At 34.8% G+C, this 23,379-nt stretch overlaps 3 protein-coding genes across 4 annotated transcripts; 2 read left to right on the top strand and 1 right to left on the bottom strand.

Moving 5' to 3' along the window:
- The first annotated feature begins 1,467 nt into the window (after nucleotides 1–1,467).
- Nucleotides 1,468–2,358, top strand: LOC125856259 (uncharacterized). Its single transcript, XM_049535787.1, has one exon. It carries the CDS (start codon nucleotides 1,468–1,470, stop codon nucleotides 2,356–2,358), a length of 891 nt encoding a protein of 296 aa, XP_049391744.1.
- A 45-nt stretch (nucleotides 2,359–2,403) lies between these two features.
- LOC125856258 (uncharacterized) lies at nucleotides 2,404–3,900 on the top strand. The gene has a single exon (XM_049535786.1). It carries the CDS (start codon nucleotides 2,404–2,406, stop codon nucleotides 3,898–3,900), a length of 1,497 nt encoding a protein of 498 aa, XP_049391743.1.
- A 297-nt stretch (nucleotides 3,901–4,197) lies between these two features.
- Nucleotides 4,198–21,586, bottom strand: LOC125857178 (cleavage and polyadenylation specificity factor subunit 3-II). Of its 2 annotated transcripts, XM_049536861.1 has the most exons (13): nucleotides 21,458–21,586; nucleotides 21,158–21,335; nucleotides 20,117–20,189; nucleotides 19,176–19,293; nucleotides 17,345–17,418; nucleotides 12,041–12,177; nucleotides 11,057–11,120; nucleotides 10,167–10,232; nucleotides 8,961–9,030; nucleotides 7,512–7,616; nucleotides 7,156–7,297; nucleotides 5,791–5,890; nucleotides 4,199–5,434 (listed from the first exon to the last, which is right to left on the bottom strand). In XM_049536861.1, the coding sequence occupies exons 1-13, from the start codon at nucleotides 21,480–21,482 to the stop codon at nucleotides 4,598–4,600; spliced, it is 1,989 nt and encodes a 662-aa protein (XP_049392818.1). In that variant the 5' UTR covers nucleotides 21,483–21,586; the 3' UTR covers nucleotides 4,199–4,597. The 2 variants fall into 2 exon arrangements, with proteins under 2 accessions (XP_049392819.1, XP_049392818.1); XM_049536862.1 differs by lacking the exons at nucleotides 21,158–21,335; nucleotides 21,458–21,586 and adding an exon at nucleotides 20,363–20,431 and having other exon boundaries at nucleotides 4,198–5,434.
- Between the last annotated feature and the right edge of the window lie 1,793 nt (nucleotides 21,587–23,379).

Below are 23,379 nucleotides of genomic sequence, written 5' to 3'. Positions count from 1 at the left end.
CATCGTAAAGCCTCTAATAAATGGTATATTTGAATTATAAATTTTATTGTCAATCTATTAAACCAAATAATCATAAAAAAAAGTATATCGTATCACTTTATAATCCAGGGATTATAAATTCAATATTACAATTTCTACATTATAATCCTTACATAATTTTATCTACAGAACAAATGACCCCTTGGCCCTTTTCATCGTTAAGAAGATGTGAGCTTATAGAAATCCATTTAATTATTAGGATGTTGACAGATTGAGACAACAATGTGGTATAATATATACTAGTATTATTTTTCTCATATATTAGTTATGCATCCGTGTTTGACGATAATCACTTAAAGAGGTGCAATCAATTTTAGGAAAAAAAAAGATAAATATAAAATTTGAACTCCTAACCTCACATAGAGAGGTGCATTGGTTTTTTTTATTATTGTTGTAACATCATCTAGATAGGTGTATCAGTAACCATCTTATTATATGACACTTTAAACTTGAATGCACATATATTTAAGTATTTTTTTAAAAAGAATATAACATTACTACATGATCTAGGAACGGATCATAATTCACGCGAACACAAGATCCCCTCAGCTATGCCACCATAAACACAAGCACCCAAAGGCGTATGTACATGAAGGGGAGGGGGTTCACATGCACCCATCCTCCCCTTCCTAACCCCTATATAATACTACTATTTTTCTAATTATCTTTTTAAATTTGTATTGGTGAACCCAAGGTTAAAAATAATACTCTAGTATATTGATAAGTAAGTACAAATAGGGGGTGCATAACTTATAGATTTGTGGTTCAAATTTTTCTATCCACATTAATATTTTTAATTTTTAATTAATATAACAAAATGTGCCACTTTTCATAGATCTTTTTAATAATTTATAAATAAAAAGAGGTTCGACTACCCATATTTTTAGGTTGCATTAGCTATGTCTAGACCTTAAGCTAGAAGTGTCAATAAAGTCAAATTATATTTTTTACTTTCTTTTTCTCCTTTCCTTCTTTATTTAGACGTTTTTCTTATTTATTTTTTTTAACTTTTTCTTTTGACTTTTCAAAGCCCTAAACTAAAAGGTAAGAAGGAGTAAAGACATCACATTGTTATTCTTTTGGCTTCATTCCACATTTCCACTTTGTTGTTCATGGTGAAGTGGAAGTGAGATTTGAGAACAAGTAACAAGGTATGTTATCTAAAAAAAAAACTATTTATTAATGTACTTCATTTGTTTTTCTTGATTTATGAAGTGGTTCCATTATTTGATTGCTTGAATATTTAAATTTATAAGAATTTCTTGATTTCTAAATAGTTATCTAATAATTGTGATTCTTTTATTAGTAAACTTGTTATTTGTGCTAATATTTTTTAAAAATTATTTTGTTTTTATAAGATTGAATAGAAGTGTGAATATTTAATTTTGTAGGTAAAATAATTCTTACAATCAATTCATCAAATCACAAATGGATAAGTTTCTCATCAAGTTACCAAAGCCAAAAGATGGCCAACCAAGTTCTAGCTCTAATCAACCATTTGTGAGTTCACAAGTTGCTCCGGAAGTTCAAAGACATACAAATTCTTTTCCACTTTCAAATATGGATAATATGCTTGATTTTAAATCTCTTGAAGCAGATCCCAAAGATCGAATGCCTATTTCATCTTATGGTCCTAATATTCGAGATGCGGTAAGGAGGTATTACATTCAAAAAAAGCCATGTCAGCCTGTTGATCATATCTTCCCTAAAACTAAGTTTGGAGAAAAAATGCGTCAATTTCGACCAACTTGGTTTAAGAGAAGATCTCAATGGTTGGAATATAGCATTAAAGCAGATGCGGCATTTTGTTTGTGTTGTTATTTGTTCAAGAATGAACTTGAAAGTCGTGGAAATGCCGGAGATTCATTTACAAGAGATGGTTTTAGGTGTTGGAACAAAGCTTTAGAAAGATTCAAAAAACATGTTGGTAAGGTAAATAGTATCCATCATAAATGTTTCAATAGGATGCAAGATTTGAAAAACCAACGACAATCGATCCAATCTTCTTTTGACAAGCAAAGTGAAAAGGCAAGAAGTGATTATCGGATGCGTTTAAATGCCTCAATTGATGTAGCAAGATTTCTCTTGACATCGGGATTTCCATTTCGTGGGCATGATGAAAGTGAAGGTTCCGAATATAAGGGTGCTTTTCTTGAACTTTTGAAATGGTATGGGGATAGAAGTTTTGATGTGGGAAGAGTAATATTAGGTAATGCAAATGATATGATGATTTGTCCGACAATTCAAAAAGATATTGTGGAGGCTTGTGCTAAAGAAACAACTAAGGCTATCATTGAAGACTTGGACGGTGATTATTAATATTAGTTGATAATCAAATTAAAGGATGTTTCTCATAAGGAGCAAATGGCTCTAATTTTGAGATATGTCAACAAAAGTGGAATGGTGATAGAGCGATTCTTGGGTATTGTCCACGTAAATGATACATCTTCTCAATCATTAAAAAAGGCAATTTATTCTTTGCTTTTGGATCACTCATTATGTACATCCAAAATACGTGGTCAAGGTTATGATGGGGCTAGTAATATGCAAGGGGAAATAAATGGTCTCAAGTCTTTGATTTTACAAGATACGTCATCTGCATATTCTATTCACTGTTTTGCTCACCAATTGCAAGTGACACTTGTAGGTCTTTCCAAAAAGAATTCGGATGTGAATACTTTTTTTTATGCTCTTACTAATATTTTGAATACTATTGGAGCTTCATTTAAACGCAGAGATTCACTTCGACAACATCAAGAAGATAAGTTGGAAGAGTTGCTTAAATTTGGAGAAGTTCATACAGGGCAAGGTTTGAATCAAGAACGTGGCCTCCAACGACCGGGTGATACTCGTTGGGGGTCTCATTTTAAAACCTTGAACAATTTCCTGATTCTTTTTTCTTCAATTGTTAATGTGCTTAAGGATATGAAACGTGATTGTCCATATCATCTTGATAGATTTGCGGCGGAAAATCTTTTGAGCAAGATTCATGAATTTGAATTTGTCTTTATGTTGCACTTGATGTTTAAGGTGTTGCTATTGACGAATGAGTTGAATAAAGTTTTACAAAAGAAAGATCAAGATATCGTTAATGCTATGGGATTGCTTGACCTTTCAAAGAAACGATTGCAAATGATGAGAGAGGATGAATGGGACTCTATGATGGATGAGGTTAGCTTATTTTGTGGTAAACATGGAATTTCAATTCCCAAAATGAATGAAGACTACTCTAATGGGAAGTCGAAGCGTAAGAGGTCCAATATTTCATATTTGCATCACTTTCGTGTGGAAGTATTTTATGCCGTCATTGATTTGGCACTTCAAGAACTCAATAATCGTTTTGATGTGGTGACTAGTGACTTGCTTCTCGGTATGGCTAGTTTGAGTCCGGTTGATTCATTTGCTAATTTTCACAAGGATAGGATAATGAAACTAGCCGAGTACTACCCAAGTGAGTTTGGTGATAAAGAGCTTCGGGAACTCAATTTTCAACTTGATGATTTTATTGTCTATGCTCAAAAGTGTGATAGCAAGTTTCTCAACTTGAAGGGAATCAAGGATCTTGCAAAAGTGATGATAGAGACAAAACTAGATCAAACTTGGTCACTTGTGTATCTACTTGTGAAGTTAACTTTGATTATTCCTGTTGCTACCGCAAGCGTGGAAAGAGCATTCTCATCAATGAAGTACATAAAGAATGATTTGCGTAATAGGATGGATGAAGATCTTTTGAATGGTTGTTTAGTTTGCTATATAGAGCGTAGTATATTTAAAAATGTAAGTAATGATGCCATTATTGACCGTTTTCAAAATATGAAAACTCGTCGAGGACAATTGCAAGTGAATAATGTTTTTTGCTAATATATTACTATATAAAGATTGCTACTACCTACTTGCTCGTCAACTTGTTCTCACCGTAAAATTTATATAATTGAATTAATTGTCTATTTTGAAGATAATGGTGCCCCCATGTTCTTGAGATCCTAGATACGCCTCTGCTGAAGCACCCAATGCTTGGACAGACTGAAAGAAATTACCTAATGTTTTTGCCTCCGCTAAAATCAAAATGTGAAAGACTGAAACCACATGATTCTCAACCCACTGTATAGATGAATATGCAACAACTATTGGAAAATAAAAAAAATACCAAAGTGCAGATTTGCTGCTAGTAACAAGTATATGAGGAGCATCAACAACTACCAACAAAAATCTCATCCTTTTACCAAAGAAGGAAAGAAAAATTGTATTCCATAAAAAGCACTAAGCAAAGCTAAGTGTTGTCATGAGCATAAAACAGGCTATAGTCCCAAAGAGCTCAATATTTCTTCCTTGCAAAAAATGTAAGCATCACATTAGCACTTGATAAAGTCAAACTACAACTGATTTTTCTGAGGATACTTCTTTCCTCTTCTCGTAAACCCCAAAAGAATACTACACGATATGACTATATGTTATAGCACTTGATACAGTCAACTACTCCAGATGCTGTAATTATCGAGCATTGACTACACGATGGTTCTTGACATTTCATAACAGAGTAAACTGAATCATGTCTCCACTAAGAACCCTCATCAGAACATTTTTTCAATTCTAAATGAGCACTTGTCTTCAACTCCAAATTCTTCATGATTGAGATGACCCTCCAAGCAAGTTTCTCATCTTCCGTTGACCACGTGCAGCAAAAGTTTACTGCTTCAGATGTGCTAACAGGATTAACATGTCTTCTATGAGGACACTTCTCCTTCGGACAGGGAGAGACAGTCAACGACTCTATCTGGAGACAGTCTCCATCATTCTGAATTGTTACATCTTGAAAATCATTTGAGAGTTTTGTGTATAATAAATGCAGCAAGGAGCGTTTATCAAGCGCAGGATGCATATCTTCTCCTGGCGACAAAGCTACATTTTTAGGTTCATTAGGGATGCACACTGGACAACAGTAAGCAACCTGAACTTTATGATTTTCTGCTTCTAAGATGTCCATTAACTCATTCTGGTGTACAATTTTTGGGTGCTGGTCTTTCTGCATGATGACTGCCCCTTCAGCTACTCTGTCATCACATACTTGTACACAAGACTCAGCTCTCTCATTAAGAATGAAACCAGTGTCTGCTCTTGAAATTGTTTTTAGAAACTTGAAATTTGGGCTCAAAGAACTTTGGAGAAATGATTTGGATGCCTCAGCTTTAATATATTGAGTTGATTCAATGCGCTGAGACTCGTTATTTGCAGGATAATAGCACGGGATCCTAAGATCTGATTCAATTCTCTCTTTGAGCGATGCCATCTTGGGCTTTTCCCCATGTACGAGTATTACATTTTTGGGTGACAGAAATCTGATCAGATCCATGATTCCCTTGGAATCAGTATGTGGACTAAAAGACAGCTGATGAATCTGGCAAAAATCCAAGAAACAGATAAACTTATATAGTTAGAAAGATCAAAGCTAAATAACAAAAAAAAATTAGAAACTGAAAATGTTTCTATATATCATCCATAATTTCAAGTTTTGATATCCAAAGTAGAAATCTAAAACAGAGAAACAAAGACAATTTTGTACAGAAGGAAAAATGACAGGAACCCTCACATTTAACTCTTAACGCGATCATTACCAGACAGTTTAACAGTTGTTTGAAGAGTCATTTGAGTAAAAATATCAACATTGTAGTGGAGCATATGATAAGACATATACAAAAGAGCTAGTATGTCGTGGAATTGAACAAATTTAAGAGGATACAAGAATAGAAGTACCTGGCAGCGCACATCAATCTGGGTGCTTTTATCAACATCGATTCTGGCAGGAGGTTTAGCTCTCATCAACTTGTGTCCTACTGTCTCAGCCAAACAATATCTGAAAAATAGGATTCAAAGGATAGTAGGAACATAAGTGTAGGTAAAATGGTGACAAAGAAAGTGGAATAGGATGCCACATAGTCCTAATGGTGATAAAGAACAATAATCCTTATGACTAAAGTCTAAACGTGTAAAAAGAGAAATGAGAGAGCTTTAAGTTCTTTCACTGAGGCAATAGCCGAAAAATTAATTGATGAAGTTAGCATACCACTGTTCTTTTTGATGTGCTCAACTGAGTTTTACAGTAAAGGGTAAAGAACGCAATCAGAGTAGGGACTATTTAAAATGGAATCTAGCTGACCTTAAAGCTCCTATATGGAAAAGTTGATAGGGAAGAAGGAAAGAAACATGAGATGGTGAACATCGAAAGATTAAAATACAAAAACAAGAAATGAGCATTACGAATGAAATGTTTACGTCCCAATTTATGAGTTTCAATTTTCTCATTCCCAAAGGAATTGCAAAAAGTCAAACCCTGAGCTTCGTTTTCTAATTTGACTTCCCACTTTCTCCTGGTACTAAAGATATCACCAAGTGCTTAGGTCCAGCCATGCAGGAAAGAATGACTGAATATATTCACTTTTGAAATGAAACAACTCTTGACAATCATCAGTTGATGCTAGGAGCAGTATCAATCATCTCGACCAAGAAAGAATGTATATTGAGACATTAGATCCAACGAAAATTTTGTTGCACCTCGCAAAGTTGATGGAAGTCAGTTCTCATGATTTTACGCTCTCAATAGCATTTTGGTTATGCTGACAACGTGTAAAGATAAACTATTAAGTTTTTCTTCAAGAGTTTCAGATTCAAGAAGCAAAAGAGCATGCAAATACTTGACAAATATTTTGAAGCAGCTTACTCAACCCAGGCAAAGGCAGATCCAGAATTTGTATAACATGGGTGCACCACGTGGGCAAACCACGAAAGAAAGTAGGAAAAAAGGAAGTATTAGGGGGGAATTGATCCTTGTTCCTCTGGGCAAATAACCCAGTGTTCAACGAAGTGCACCATTTGACTTTTTTGGAGCATGGGAGCCAGCACATAATATTAGATCTATTCTAAAAGAATATGTATATAAAATACTAGTTTTCCCGAGAGACCATGGGTTCACGTGCACCACAAATTGGGCTATAAATCCGTCCCTGAACCCAGACATCTTTTATTAAAAGAGAAAGGCAAGGATGTATCATTAACATTTGTAAATGCATTTCTTTTTGTCTCATGACGAGATATTAAATAAAAGTGAATTAAAGGTGGTACCCTGGTAGAGCTATCAGGTTCTGTTCGTACGGAGCCCATTGCTTGAAAACTTCAAGTGAAAATCCACCACTTAGCATGCCGGGAGTAGCAAATAAAACACAAGGTCCAGGAGCATTTATCATGGAACGTTCAAAATTGTGGACTACAAAGTACAAGCAACAGATAATGTAATATGAGCATAGCATTACGTATGATCTTAATCATTCACTTTTTTAGATAAATCTTAATCTTTCACTTGAACTACTAAGGAATACAGAAAGAGGAATATCGTGGAACAAGAAAGCTTGGTGATCCCTGTTACTGTTTTAGTATTTCTACAATTTCCTAAAGCTTGCAATGAGTGATAGAGGAAGCACCATTTTTGAAGTCAAATGCATTGCGTGTTGCGGAAAGATTTTTCACCTTTTGGCTGGCCCAGTTTATGAGAACTTTATAGTACATATTAGCTTGTATAGTCAAACCTGAAAGATTAGTAGCTCAGGATTAAGAATAAGGCGTCAAACTACCAAAAAAACATTACGTAAATCCAAATTGTTTGCAGAATTATTGTACCATCAAAAAGATTAATTAAGAGAACTAATATGACAACCTAGTGAAAGAAATACGTAAAATATTTATTCAAGGCTAAACTATTGCAGTTGTAATCTCCTGGAATGTTAGGGGGTTATATGGGGGAAGTAAGAGGGAGTTAGTGAGAAAGCTTCTTCAACAGTGAGGGGCTAATGTCTTTGTGTTGGTAGAAACAAAACTTGATGGTCACATAGACAATGTTATTCAGAGTATATGGCACAATAGATGGAAGGGAAAAATCCAAAAGGAGGCTCAGGGGAGCAGTGGGGGAATCCTAATTCTTTGGGATAAAAGAATTTGGAATGGGGAGATGGTGATGGATGGCAACCAATGCATAACAGGCAAGTTCACCAGTTTAAATGATAACTGGAGCTGGCATTTAACTGGTGTGTATGCTGACTGCAATAGAGTGACTAGGAGGACACTCTGGCAAGAGTTGATCAATGTGAGAAGCACCTGTCTTGGGCCATGGATAGTATGTGGTGACTTTAATGTCACTAGATATCCCTCAGAGATAACAAGCTACCGCAGGTTAAGTGGGGGAATGGCTGAATTTTCCAATTGCATAGAGGAATTAGAATTGGTGGATCCTCCTTTATTTGGAGGATCCTTCACTTAGAGAAGAGGTGAGGATATTGATTGTGCCTCCAGAATTGCTAGGTTCTTACACTGCAGAATGAGAGGAGAGCTTCTCTCAAATCAAACAAACCATTCTACCAAAGTTGATATCTGATCATAACCCCATTTTGTTGACTTGTGGAACTAGGAATGGAAAAAATCTCATTTCAAGTTCGAAACCTGGTGGCTAGAAGCTGTATTATTATTACTGACATGCACAATAACTTTTTGGCAGGGAAATATCTGGTAATTAAAGACGGTAACAAACGTATGCAACACTATCATAGGTATCTCCAGTAAATCTAAGTAGGATATCCTAAAAGGCATACATTCTACCAAGTAATAACTATTTTTCACGTACACAGGGAGGCTTATTTTTTTAGCTCTTCATTATGACATAAAATTGCTTGGCATGTTATAGTGCAGACAGCTTGATAGCTCCAACAACACTTAATAAATCACACATAAAGTTACAGAGATATATGTGCACTTGCAGAATTCTAGTTCCGACTCTAATTCTTCTAATCTGATCAAGGAAGGACCAAGATTTCAACAAAGAAATATCACATAACTGCAATGACAAAAGGAATTAGGCAAGGAAATCAAGGGAGAAGAACCTGCGGAAAAATAAATAGGAACTTTAAGATTCATCCGCTCCCAATAGTCATCCAATAACATACAGAGTTCCTGTTTGGAGAAGTATAGTTCACCAATAAAATAAATACTTGTGTTATAATATATTACAGTGCAGAAGAAAAGAAAATTGTAAGAAGCAGCAAGAACATAAAGAAAAACATCAAGAATAAGATTGAGGAAAGCCCATGTTTATCAGTTATATAATTCGGCAACTTATACCACACATGTATAAATCATTAGCAGTGATAAGTGTGAGAGATAGAGAACCTCTAGACTTAGAAACTCCTAATTTTCCTTATTTATTTAATATTAGAGTGAAATGAGCGCAGATAGAGTGGAATAGATATAGAGGACTCATACTCACTTCCCACAAGTTTGGAATTGAGGTACAAGTTGATTGATTGAAATATGTAAACCATTACTTATACATGGGCACTATCAGATGTGGGTGCTCTTGTTGGAGTGAGTTGGACTTCCAAATAAATACAAGCCTAACAGAAGCTCTTGTAGCATTGATGTCTTAGTTTCTCATAATCAAATATTTGAAACCAAATTGACAGCCAGCTCAGAGAGCTACATGCATAACTTACTAGAGTTTGGACTAGTTGACCACATTCTTCATGGAATGTCTGGAAACAAAATACTGATTAGAAGTTTAGGACCATTGATTAACATTTAACTCTTCAGTAATGTTATAATTTCAACATAATAGTGGTACAATTAGTACTATATGTGGTATAATTCTAATATAATAGTGGATAATCTAGTATTATATATAGTATAATTCCAGTATAACAGTGGTATAATTAGTATTACATATGGTATAATTCCAATATAATTTTGGTATAATTAGTAATTTAGTACCATATATTGGTATAATTCTAGTATTAACGTTATACTTAATTTGGTTTGGTCCTTATTTTATTTTACTCACTTGCGTCGAAAAAACGTTTTAGAAAACCGAATAGAACGAACTTTGAAAAAACTGAACTAAATTGGTTCGGTGTTCGTTGCACATTTTTCCATAACCAAACAACCGAACTGAAGAACCGAACACCCACCCCTAGTGACAAGTATCCAGTAGAACTAGTCGAGATACGCGCAAGATAGCCTAGACACCTTATCAAAAAGAAAAAAGGAAAAAAATAGAGTTGATTTATGATCTAGCCAAAATAAAGAATAAAAACCTGAGCTCTTCCAAGAGCAAATGCAGGGATGAGCACCTTTCCTCCGCTATCAACACATTTGTGAATCTAAAAAATTATCAAATTTTGGTATTAAAGCAAGAGTAAATAAAAACGAATTCAACAATACAATAATGCAAATTGAATGGATAATGCCAAGAAAAGAATCACAAATATTTTAGAAATAAAGGACTCTTAATAATAGAGAATGGCAATAAATACAATGTTTTAGACAAAAACCCTCCAATTCCGAAATAGAGCAAAGTGAGCAGAAAAAATATACAACTGAAAGAGATTATGCCTAATTGCAGTAATTGATGAAGTGCAGTAAACAAGAAAACAACGTGCCCGTGCATACATCTTTTAATTTGCAAGTCTTAAACAAAACACAAATTCCCTTTGGTACAGATTTGTTCAGTGTTAGAAATCAATCATCAATCAAGGGGTGACAGCTAAAAGAAAATGCAATGCAGCCTCTTTCCCTACCACTTTTTAAGAGACACTTAGACAATATCAATGATTTGTCAATTCACAAGCAAAATATCGTTTTAGGTATGGAGTACAGCACTCAGATTGTAATCGCAACTTTAAAATCACTGTGAGCACACCATGCAAACTATTTATATACTTCTGCAAATCACATCACTCGCTTTTGACTTTGTTAGAAGAGTCAATGCTTCAGAACTAGACTAGGGTCCTTATACCAGTCAACATTAGTCATTGACATCGGGATATAAAGCATAGCACCCCGGACAAGGATATTCAGACAAGACCCTTGCTAACACTCACAAGCATATTCTGTCAGAGCAATGTGTTATAAGCAGAAATCATAAGAAAAACATATGCACGATATCGGAAAAAAGAACTCTTTTTAGTAGCCAAAAGTATCATACTGCTTCGAGAAACTCCCTCTCCCGAACATATTTGGAATCGCGGATGGTGGTTGCATAAGTTGACCTGTAAGAACAAAATTATGAGTAGAGGTCTTCGCAGCAAAAAAAATCATTTTTCAAGCAAGGATAATGCCATTAAATTTATTTATCAGGATATCTACAAATTTTGAATCAAAAGTGATGATTGTAACTTGTCTTGAAGAGGCTATAAGAAGGAAAGAACACTAATATGATACCACCAACATGGAATAAGACAGGGAAAAGGAGGATATTACATCAAGTTCATGCCATTTCACACTGCGATGTTCCAGTCAAACCAATTAGCAGGAGACATAAATCTTGGCAAGAACTAACATATGATTTTGGTGCTAGTCAATATTTCATCAAATCTTGAATCATACTTTTTCTTAAGTGCAAACTATTTTTTGAGCCAAGCCTAGCCAAAAGAGCATCGAAATCAGGAAACCGATAATGGTCATTGATAAAGAAATGGATCTTAGGCCTAACTCAATTTCAAAAGCTAGCTCAAAAGGTGAGGATTGTCAAGACCATATCAGGAGTCCAATCTCCGTTCTCACAACCAATGTGGACTCAACACCCCTTGCACACACAGACTGGACAATATAAGATGGGGCCCAACGTCGGGTAAAGAATGAATTGGGAAGGGTATGGCTCTATAGCATGATAAAGAAATGGAACTTCAGGCTAACTTAACCCCAAAAGCTAGATCAACGGGTGAGGATTGTCGCCGACTATGTAAGGAGTCGAATTTCCATTCCCCAACTGATGTGGGACTCAAAAGTCATCAATCCACTTGAAATGCAGAAAATCGTGAAATAAAAAAGGAACTAGAAAAATGATCATCAATATTGATTTAGACTAAATATTTGACCAAGATTGTTTACCATGGTATTCTTTTGACAGGTACAACCATGATGCATATGCAGGTGATTTTCTAGATGGTATCCAGTATCCACTACTTACTCTGTTATGACAAGGTCCAGCTGCAGCCGGTCAATTTGAGCAGCTCCAAGATGTCTATCAGCCGTCATATTATAATCTCCAGTATATACCATAGCAGCATCGCCCACTTTAGCATAAAACATTGCAGCACCAAGAACCTAGACATAGAGTTTGATATTCACAACACCATATTGATTGACCTTTCATGCATGATTTACAGCTGGATGAAAAAATTCTGGCTCTATTCTTTTTGTGTATAATAATAGAAGGGAGTTGAGTTGAAATTCACAAGAAGGAATGTTTGTCTGATATATAAAAAGATTTCAATCAAAGATATCTAAAATATTTGACAAGACAGCTAGTTTAGAACATCATGAACTAATAGGGATAAACACAAATTTCTTTTCCATTTCATCAATCCAGAATTTTAATTTTACTCCATGTTTTTCTTCCACATTTGCTGGTGGTTCAAATGTCTTCCACATGAGATCACCCATGACACGTGCCATATTTACTGGGAAACAAAGGAAGGCAGACAGCAGCAATATAGAGAAGGACAATATGTGCATCTATGTTAAGCTCAGATTTATAATTTGCATTGCATGACTTTGTCTCCAAGAATGAACTTGCAGCTAGCAATAGCAATCAGGTTATCTTTAGTGCTTTTATTTTTCCGCAAGTCAGTACGCCAATGTAGTGGGGGAATCCTATATATGTATGAGTATATACACAAGTAGTGTGGTGTCAACTTCCTGATTGATCAATTGGTTTCTGCTGGTAGTATATTTTTTTTTTATGACAAGGGAAACCTGCAGCCACTATCCTTTGGGGTGCGCACAGGATAAAACCCTCACTCCTATGCAATAGCTCGCTAACCACATAGGAGAGGTAACCCGCACCAGGCAAGCCTGGTGCGACGAGCTCAACCCAGAAGGCAAACCTCTTGCTTTCGCTGGCAAGGAGTTTCAAACTTGAGACCTCCAACATGGAAGTCCCAAGTCCAAACAACTGGGGGCCCCCGAAGGGTGGGTTCTGCTGGTAGTATATTTCGCAATATCACTTTCCTAAGTAGCATTTTTTTATTATTGGTGGTAGACATATTATGAATTAGGTGTTTTTTTTTTTCTTTCTCCTCTTTTCATTGTTTAAGACATTGGATTTTTTTATTTTTTTTAAACTGGTAAGGTTGAATTCTTCGGCATTAAGGGTATGTTGGCTACCTCCAAAAAGGGATAATTACAGATTTCCTATCANATGAACTAATAGGGATAAACACAAATTTCTTTTCCATTTCATCAATCCAGAATTTTAATTTTACTCCATGTTTTTCTTCCACATTTGCTGGTGGTTCAAATGTCTTCCACATGAGATCACCCATGACACGTGCCATATTTACTGGGAAACAAAGGAAGGCAGACAGCAGCAATATAGAGAAGGACAATATGTGCATCTATGTTAAGCTCAGATTTATAATTTGCATTGCATGACTTTGTCTCCAAGAATGAACTTGCAGCTAGCAATAGCAATCAGGTTATCTTTAGTGCTTTTATTTTTCCGCAAGTCAGTACGCCAATGTAGTGGGGGAATCCTATATATGTATGAGTATATACACAAGTAGTGTGGTGTCAACTTCCTGATTGATCAATTGGTTTCTGCTGGTAGTATATATTTTTTTTTATGACAAGGGAAACCCGCAGCCACTATCCTTTGGGTGCGCACAGGGTAAAACCCCCGCTCCTATGCAATAGCTCGCTAACCACATAGGATAGGTAACCCGCACCAGGCTCAACCCAGAAGGCAAACCTCTTGCTTTCGCTGGCAAGGGGTTTCAAACTTGAGACCTCCAACATGGAAGTCCCAAGTCCAAACAATTGGGGGGCCCCGAAGGGTGGGTTCTGCTGGTAGTATATTTCGCAATATCACTTTCCTAAGTAGCATTTTTTATTATTGGTGGTAGACATATTATGAATTAGGTGTTTTTTTTTTCTTTCTCCTCTTTTCATTGTTTAAGACATTGGATTTTCTTTTTTTTTTAAACTGGTAAGGTTGAATTCTTCAGCATTAAGGGTATGCTGGCTACCTCCAAAAAGGGATAATTACAGATTTCCTATCAAATCTATAATCTGGTCTATATCATCTATACAAAGCTGTTTACACCAAAAAAGTAGAGATACTATACAATTCCATCCAACTTTGTGGATGAAATTGGATCTATCTTCAAAACATCTTCCATTTCTTTCTTTCCAGACTGACCATCATACACATGATGGTATTAGCTTCCACCATCTCTTTTGACTCTTACTGCCTCCCCTCCTAATCCAGCAACTCAACAGATCTGATGTATGTTCTGGCATTGTCCAGTTCATGCTTGTGATGTTGAGAAACAAGTTCCAAATTTGAGCAGTAAACTTACAATGCAGGAAGAGATGGTTATTTGTTTCCCCTGTCAAGTTGCACAAAAAACACCTAGGAACCAGTTGTCTGTCTTTCTTTTTGTAGAACTTCTTCTGTTAAACATACTCTCTTTATCATTAACGAGGTGAAACACTTTACTTTTGTAGGAATGTCACTCTTCCAAAAGTAGTTCCAATTATATTTTGGGACCCCTGTCATCCCCATTAGTCCTCTTTTGTAGGCATTGTTGACTGAGAAGACTCCATCCTTGCTATGTTTCCACAGGATCTTGTCTGTTGTTGTTGTAGTTATAATCATTCCAGCTAGTTTTTCCAGTAGCGCTGCCACCCTCTCCACCTCCCAGTCATTAAGTAGTCTTCTTAAAGATATGTCCCATCCCTGTTCTGTCCAACAATCACTCACTCTAGCATCAGGGTTCTCATAGATTAGAAACAAATCTGGAAAAAGTTCTCTAAGAGAGGTTTGGTCTATCCAACCATCTTTCCAAAATTTAGTTTTGTTTCCATTACCCACCTTAATATACACATTTCCTTCCATTTGTGGCCATAGGTTCCTGATTGTCCTCCATACCCCCACCCCATATGGTTCAGAGGTGATTTTTGTACACCAGGGATTTAGTTCTCCATATTTTGCTGCTATAACCTCCTTCCAGAGAGCTGCATCTTCCTCAATGTATCTCTATAGCCATTTCATCAAAAGGCTTTCATTTTGCAGCCTCAAATTTCTGATCCCTAAACCCCCTCTTTCTTTGCTAAGAAGAACATTCTTCCAGTTGACTAAGTTATAACCCTTTCCCTCCTTATTGATTTTCCATAGGAAGTTCCTTCTAAGCTTGTCTAGATTTTTCACCACCTTTGCTGGGATTGGAAACAAGGACATCACATAGGTTGGTAAAGAGTCCAGAACAGAGTTTATGAGGATCAATCTACCCCCTAGGGATAGGTATTGTGCCTTCCATCTAGCAAGTTTCTTCTCCGTTTTCATCAGAATACCATTCCATATCTCCATTGTTTTGTGTTTGCTACCCAGGGGCATGCCCAGGTATCACATTGGATTTTCAAGGCTGCTATTTTCTTTTTGTTTTGTGATAATGCTGTGTTGCTGCTTTAATTGAGGAACTTCCAAATGCAACAAAAAATTGTTCTCACTCAAGTTGCAGAAAATGAGCCAGGAAAGAAAAAGACAAACATACACAGCTCTGCTTATTGACATGGAGTATATATAGCTGCTTGTAGCTTCCAAATTGAAGAATGAACACAGAAAATCTAGTGTGCTTCACACAGCTATCGAGTAAATTAGTTGTATCCAGAAGCACTAACACAAGATCGCGTATGTGTGTGAGAGAAGAGGAGGTTAGAAGAGTCAATCAATAATCTGCATATGCTTCAGAAATGTAGGTCAGTTGGAAAGGGAATAATCAGTTCTAAAAAGTTGAAATATGAAATACGCACCAGGAAAATAGCCAGTTTAAACTTGAGAACACTTTCAGATCAAACCAACCTAAAGGAGAAGAATCAGTTGCAATAGACTGGCTTACCAGTTAACTCCTAAGATATGACTCTCTTAATCTTCATTTCCCATTCCTTTAAAATTTGAAAAGATGATATACCTAACTCCCTTTAATCCAATTCGTAATCCTTTTCTAACATTGAGTCCATTTGTATGGGCTTATAACTTATGACTTGTAAGTACAAAGTTATAAGTTAGAAATCTTTCCCTGGGACTTTTGGCTTATTTTTGTTATTTCAGCTTAAAAACAGGTGCTTAAAATCACTTTTTATTTTACCTTAAAACTACAAAACTGCTTAAACGCACCTAAATCAGTGTTTCCAAAGGTGTTTTCTGGGCGAGCCACAAGGTGGGGCATAACAAAAATGTTCCAGAGTAAAATGAAAAGTGTAGATCCATAGGGCGTACAACCTAGATTGGGGCATAAGCCCCGGACATGAAAGTGTGAGTCCCGGGCGATAAATTTATTTTTCAATATTTTAAAAGTATATAACATATTTTTATTATTGGGGTAGTGATTTTTATACTTAATGTTATCATATTTTCATGTTGTAGAGATTTTTTCAAACAACAACACACCCTGTGAAATCCCACAAGTGGGGTATGGGAAGGGTAGAATGTAGGCAAACCTTACCACTACCTCGTGGAGGTAGTGAGGCTATTTCCAGAAATAGTCTCTCTACCTCTCGTAGAAAATGACACTCCCATAAATAGTATTCTAGATAGTCATGCCTGAAATTGATAGGATAGAGATTCCGTAACACTATGTTCTTGACACAACTTTATCCATTTTTTGTCATTGCTCTTACACTTTTTAAACTTCTTCTTCTTTGAAATATGTAAACATAACCAGTGCAAATATTAGTTGAGAATGGGAAGGACTAGTAGAAGTAGAGATCAATGATGAAACGGATGATGATTTTATTTTAAAGATCTTGAATATTATCATTTTTTGTGTTGATACTTTTCTAAAATAATAATAATAATATTTTTTTCTATATGACTAGTGATTTATTTGAATTTATTGGCAGAGTTATTAAAATTTTTACATTTTCTTATTTTCATAGTTTTAAAATTATAAAATTAAAGATACATGAGATATACCCCGTAGATCCATGGGAATTACCCCCATATTTCGGGACTTTCACCTCACCCATGCTACATAAAACGTCTCACCTCGTGCCCCCGCCTTTTAAAACACTGCCTAAAATAAGTCAATCTAAACAGACTCGTTATCGTGAATTAAGTTGATGTGGCTTTTGTTTTCATCATTAATTGATGTTCCCTTTTTCCCTTGAGATTGAAAAGAAAACCTACAGGTCAATCTGCTTGATACCAATGAATGCATGTGAAAAAGTTATTGGAGTGTTTGTGCAAATGAATGAATAGTTTAAATCATACATGTCCAGCGTAGTATGCTCGAATTTGAAGGTCTCGATCAACCAGCACAGTCTGCTTCAAATCCACTGCAGTAACTGCAAACCGATTGCAAAAGTTAAATAACACATCAATTTGGAGATGAATAAGAGAAAAGATGCAGAAAATATCATTAGCTCAGCATGTCTGCTAACTTATGTAATAGCTGCATTTTGTTAGATCGGTAGAATTCACTTCACTCATTAATCCAATCTTGCATGTGCATTAAATTAATGTTGCTCAATCTAGGAGTTCAATCAACAATCTCTTGGAATCTAGCTTCTCTTGCCAACTTTTAGAAGTCTAGCTTTAATTTAGCGATTTCATAAAACACCTGTACTTCAATGAGAACCGTCTGTTCTCCCTTTGTTTTGTTTCCACAGTATAACTTTAGCATGAAGTATTGGCAAGATCTATAACGGATAATCTATCTCCAACCAAAAGAATGTAGTTCCCTATGATCTGGGTGTGCCTAAATGGCTCAATGTGTGAATTCTGAGTTGTAGGTAGACATGTAATAAGCTCAATAATATTGAATGGCTTCAACAGTGGGATTCTGGAGGGAGCAGAAAAAGCCACTGTTACTGCTATATGATCCATTGATGTCAGCAGTAACACATTTAACATAGTTATCATACTAGACTGATAACTAGTGAAACCACATAAGAAGCTCGTGTAGTTAACCTATGAGTCAGAGAAGGCAACTATTAGAACCATTGAAACCACACTAATGGTGTCAACTGTCAAGAGCCTGAAGCAGCCAATTTAATTTTGTGTGGGGGTGGGGGACNACTGTTACTGCTATATGATCCATTGATGTCAGCAGTAACACATTTAACATAGTTATCATACTAGACTGATAACTAGTGAAACCACATAAGAAGCTCGTGTAGTTAACCTATGAGTCAGAGAAGGCAACTATTAGAACCATTGCAACCACACTAATGGTGTCAACTGTCAAGAGCCTGCAGCAGCCAATTTAATTTTGTGTGTGTGTGTGTGGGGGGGGGGGGGGGGGNAGAAAAGGTTTGTGCATATGTCAGACTTGCAGCTCAACTGAGACAGCAGATTTAACCAAAATAAACAGAAAGGGTTTGTCCATTAGTCAGGCAATGCACTCATGCAACCATGTGAGGAGTGGAAAATCCCAATTATTGTCAGTTAGCTTTTATCACCCAATATTTATGCAACAATTACAAATGGCTCCCGCTTTGCACATGGTTTTCTCTTTTTGGAGAACTAATAGGATATTAGAGTTGTAAGTGGTTATGGCAGTGATACACAATATATATTACTATCTTATTTCAACATGAGATTTTGTTGAGAATATAATTAAGTAAATAAAAGTGTGTTCTTTCTAACAGTTTTAAGCTTAAGCTTTTAGATGAGATGGCCACACACCTCAAATCTTCAATATGGTTTATACGGTTGACAACACTGACTTCAATATGGTATCAGAGTAGAAAGAGGTCTTGGGATCGAATCTCAATGCCACTCATTATCAAAAAGAATTCTATGTGCTTAGCCATGAAAAAAGAATGAGCAGTGCACATAATGGGGAATGTTGAGGATATAATTAAATAAATTAGAGTGTACTTCCTCAACAGATATCATAAATATGCTCAGTCTAACTTACCTTTGCTTTGACCCAAATAAAGTTGGTATAACTACTGAGAAGTTAACTTGCCTAGTTGATAACTTTAATGGAAGCAATATGAACATATACTGCGAACTGTACAAAATTCTAACTATTTGCCACCAATTACTAATCATACTATAAATAGGTCACGGAAGTGACTAGTAGGAGAAAGGATACCTTTTTTCATGCAATCTGTGATATTCTCAGAACTAAATTGCTCTTTCTCTCCCCTTCTATCAACCAACACTCTGCGATAATCTTCCAGCATCAATGGAGCTAAAGCTTTTGTTGGATACTGAAGGATGAGTTATTAAAGTTGATCACAGAGTAGACCATAAACTAAGGCGAAACTAAGTTGAAAATCCAAGTACACATTCTTGCTCATTCATAATATTTCTAGCAAAGAAAGAATTTGGATACTAAAAGCATATATTACATGGGCTGATAATTACATATCAGATGTGAATAAAAGAGGAATTCAAAATATTGCGCAAAACATGAAGCAAAATTGAGATTTTCTTAAAAATCTCCCAACATATCTGGTTTGTCTGTAGGCAATCACATACTCCCTCTGTGACAAAAAAAAATTACCCATTATACCCTCAATTAATTACTTCGAAAAAGGTAGAACTTCTTGAAAATTTTAAGTTTTTAATTCATCCACTTCATAATTAATAGGGGTAAAATGGTAAACTCACTATATCAATTATTGTTTTCTTAATATGTGTACCAATTCAAAAGTGGACAAGTAATTAGGGACGGAGGGAGTATTTGTTAATTTGTAAAAGGCATCTCCCTAATCTCTTGATCTACTCTAGTGCTTTAATATTTTAAAGGAAGTATCTGGATATATGTCCAAAACAGAACTCTTTTTGTGCTGATTTTGCTTCATGTTTTATTTTCACATTGTCTAATTAATGTAAACAGCAACTCGTGACTTTTTTTTATAATCTCCATGATATTCAATATTTATTGATTCATATTGCATTTTGATAACAAGTGTATCCCTAATGTTAGGTAAATTAGGTTTATTACATGTAAATGTAAGATAGATTTTTTAGTCGGAACAATAAGATCACGAGTTAATACTTTTCCTGGATAACAGCGAAACTCCATACCGTCATGTATATGGGGCCATTGTACCCACAAACTTCAGTAAAATATGGAAGAGCTCCAATATGGTCTAGGTGGCTGCAACCAAAGTTCATTAGATTAGATCAATACAGATCAAAATATTAAAATAGCATATACATTTAACAGGGGATGTGATTCAATAAGTTGGGGCAAATCTTTCCCCCGTCTCTAAAGGGGGTCATCAGTTCCATTAAATTAAACAAAAGAGCAACTTTCACTATGATATAAACATGTAATAGGGGATGCAATTCGTCAAGCAGGGGAAAAATTTTCCCCTATCGCTAAAGAAGTGCATTGAATATCACTAAACAAGATCAAAAAGTAAGAGAATACAAAGCCATCATATAAATAGGGGATGTGACTCACCACGCTGGGGCATATCTTGTTACCTATTCTATTGTAACATATAAATACAATGTTTGTATTGATATTACTTAAATTTGATTCGTATGGTTAAATCTATCCTTAAGTAAGGATGAAAAGTCTTATTTTCTGTAACGACAGGGTAGGTGTGATCGCTTAGTTATCTGTTTATTCCTCAATTTGCCCATGTTTGTAATAATTATATTTTATCCCTAACTCTACCTTTTCTTATAATAATTACCGTGTACCTACTTTTAATATTGTAAATTTATTCATCATACTGCTTATGTATGGCATTACATAAAAATGTAAAACGATACAATTTATCCAAACATTATATTCATCAATATAATACATGACAATATGATACCAAATGAGTGATAATCCCTCTATTCCCATTTATGTGACACACACTACTTTTTAGACTGTCCCATAAAGAATGTCGCTTTACGATTGAAAACAATTTAATTTTAAAATTCCCCTTCAAACCTACCACACAAATTTCAAAAGTCCTTTTTTTCCTCTTAAATTTCATGTCAAGCCAATAAACTTCATGTCAAGTCAAAAAGTGTCGGGATGTAGGGAGTATGTAACAACAATCCAACAAGGTGTAGAGGGGTTTATTGAAACATATGATAAGGGGGTGTGGCAGAGTAACATACAAATGTGTGATGATGATGCATGAAAGAGCATTGTCAAAGTCACCAGACTCAGATATAAGAGAGAAATCTGGGTATCTCCGATGATCGTCATGTCCCATATGCATTCCACAGTCAAACATTATCCTCTTGCCATTTATAGTTACCACTACACAGCTTTTTCCTACATCTTGTCCTGCACCTGTAAACTCAAAAATTGTTTCTTTTCAGCATTTCATCAAACATGTGGTAGGCATACATATAGTATATAGTATATAGTATAGTATTTCAAAAGTATAATAAAGTAAAGTAAAAAATGCTTACCCAACACTAAACAATCGATCGTCATATTCTTTTTTCCAATTTTTCTCTTATGAATTCATAGAATTCAACTTTCGCGGTTCTTTTCTTTCACTTTTTGCTTAGTAAAAGCTGCCCTTCGAGAAAAAGTTATATATAAAGTGAGGGTTAGGGCGAGAAAATGACAAAAAAAAAAATGGTTACTTATGTTTGCGGATAGGTTTAAAATAGTCTCGTAACTATGTATTAAGTATATTTTAATCCTCATCAAATATTAAATAATTTGTATTTATTGATTTGACGAAAAAAGTTAAAAATATAAATTAATCATAAATATAAAGAAAAACTCATAATACACAAAATATTATATTAATTACTAAACATGAAAAAGATATACAAAATAATAGAAACTATACTTTTATAAGAATCACACTTAAGTCTAGAAATAATTCAAAAATAGTAGAAACTATACAATTGTACCTTTAAATGTGAGTTACTGTTAACTTCATAAATAAAGTTTGATTAATACTTGGCGAAAGTGTTAACTTTGTTGAATTTAAATATCAATAGTTCAGTGCATACTTTGTTTTTTAACATAATCATTTTTATTGAAAATTGAAAGTGTTAATTTCTATAATTTGCTCAGTTGTTTGGGGTAAAAATACACATGTTAAATTTGTGTACAAATAATAATTTATAATTATGGGCGTTACCTTTTTATATTTCTTTGTGTGCCTATTCATTGGAATAATAGATGTTTTTAGAAGAGTGGTAGTATGTAATTTGGCGCTTAAAATCGCGCAAGGACTAAATGTTCCGTTCACACAAATTGAAATAGAGAGTTTTAGTCACTTATGAATCATTTTCGCAAAATTCGTTGAATTCTGCTATATGTCTATACCAATTAATTTAGGGATGAGGATCTAAAATATACCTCAACTGTGGTCGGATTTGTTGTTGCGTTACTAAACTTTCATAAGGATCTATTACCTCCCTAGATTATTTAATACCAAATTTTTACCCCCCTGAACTATTTAATAGTGTATTTTAAAGGTATATATGTGTCCACGTGGACACATTACTATTTATAATTTTGCATTATTTTTTATGTCCACGTGGGCAAATATATATGTTTAAAATACGATATTAAATAGTCTAGGGAGGTAATAGGTCCTCATGAAAGTTTAGTATCACAACAACAAGTCCGACCAAAGTTAGAATATTTTTCAGTCCCTTATCCCATTAATTTATGACAAACTCAGAATACTAAAACTATTCAAAGCATACTTTAAGTCTCTACTCATCTCAAACATAAGGGGGCATTTTTATCATTTGCTCAATCGAAATACATCAATATGTAATAAACTACATTTAATCGTTGTTCAAGAGAATCTCACATTTTAGAAGTGTATGGATTTCTTTGCTAGTAGCATTTTTTTCCTTGCATCATATTTATGGAATTCCTCGATTTGAACTGAAGAAGCAACGTCATTATAAAATTGAATGCAATCTTTTTTTATTTATGAAGATTCTATATTTTTATTATAGCAACTTCTATTTTTAACACCATAAACTAAATCAGAATTATTTTCAACAAATTCATAAAAAGTAATTCTATTTTTTTCAAATTTAAATAGTGATCAGAGATCTTAAATGGTCATTCCGGCATACAACTTGAGTGGGGCAAAGAGGCTTTGGATTTTTATCATGTGAGCATCATCATCCTATGAGAAAGTTAATAATTACGAAAGTGATCACACACCAAATTAGATAATAATTTTATTTTTATCTTTGAGACTTGATGTATGTCAAATTAATAGAGAGATAAATGGCAAGTTTAGCCTAAACAACAAACTTATTAATGCCAAAATCTTCTTCTTCCTTTTCAATGAAATGAAATGAATTTTCTATTTTGTATTGTCTCTTTATTTGTATGAGTCTATTAA

Source organism: Solanum stenotomum, chromosome 2 (genome assembly GCF_019186545.1).
Source record: "Solanum stenotomum isolate F172 chromosome 2, ASM1918654v1, whole genome shotgun sequence".
Lineage (NCBI taxonomy): Eukaryota > Viridiplantae > Streptophyta > Magnoliopsida > Solanales > Solanaceae > Solanum > Solanum stenotomum.
Note: the sequence above shows the minus strand (reverse complement) of the source record. Positions and strands in the feature narration are given on the sequence as shown.

What these genes read in the sequence shown, in the direction of transcription:
- LOC125857178 (XM_049536861.1), bottom strand. Translation starts at nt 21,482, where the DNA reads ATGACGATCGATTGTTTAGTGTTGG. An exon ending in TTGCTCTTGGAAGAGCTCAG is followed by an intron (nt 9,031 to 10,166) that starts GTTTTTATTCTT and finishes TTCTCCAAACAG; the next exon opens with GAACTCTGTATGTTATTGGA. An exon ending in AACCTGATAGCTCTACCAGG is followed by an intron (nt 5,891 to 7,155) that starts GTACCACCTTTA and finishes CCTATTTTTCAG; the next exon opens with ATATTGTTTGGCTGAGACAG.
- LOC125856259 (XM_049535787.1), top strand. Translation starts at nt 1,468, where the DNA reads ATGGATAAGTTTCTCATCAAGTTACCAAAGCCAAAAGATGGCCAACCA.
- LOC125856258 (XM_049535786.1), top strand. Translation starts at nt 2,404, where the DNA reads ATGGCTCTAATTTTGAGATATGTCAACAAAAGTGGAATGGTGATAGAG.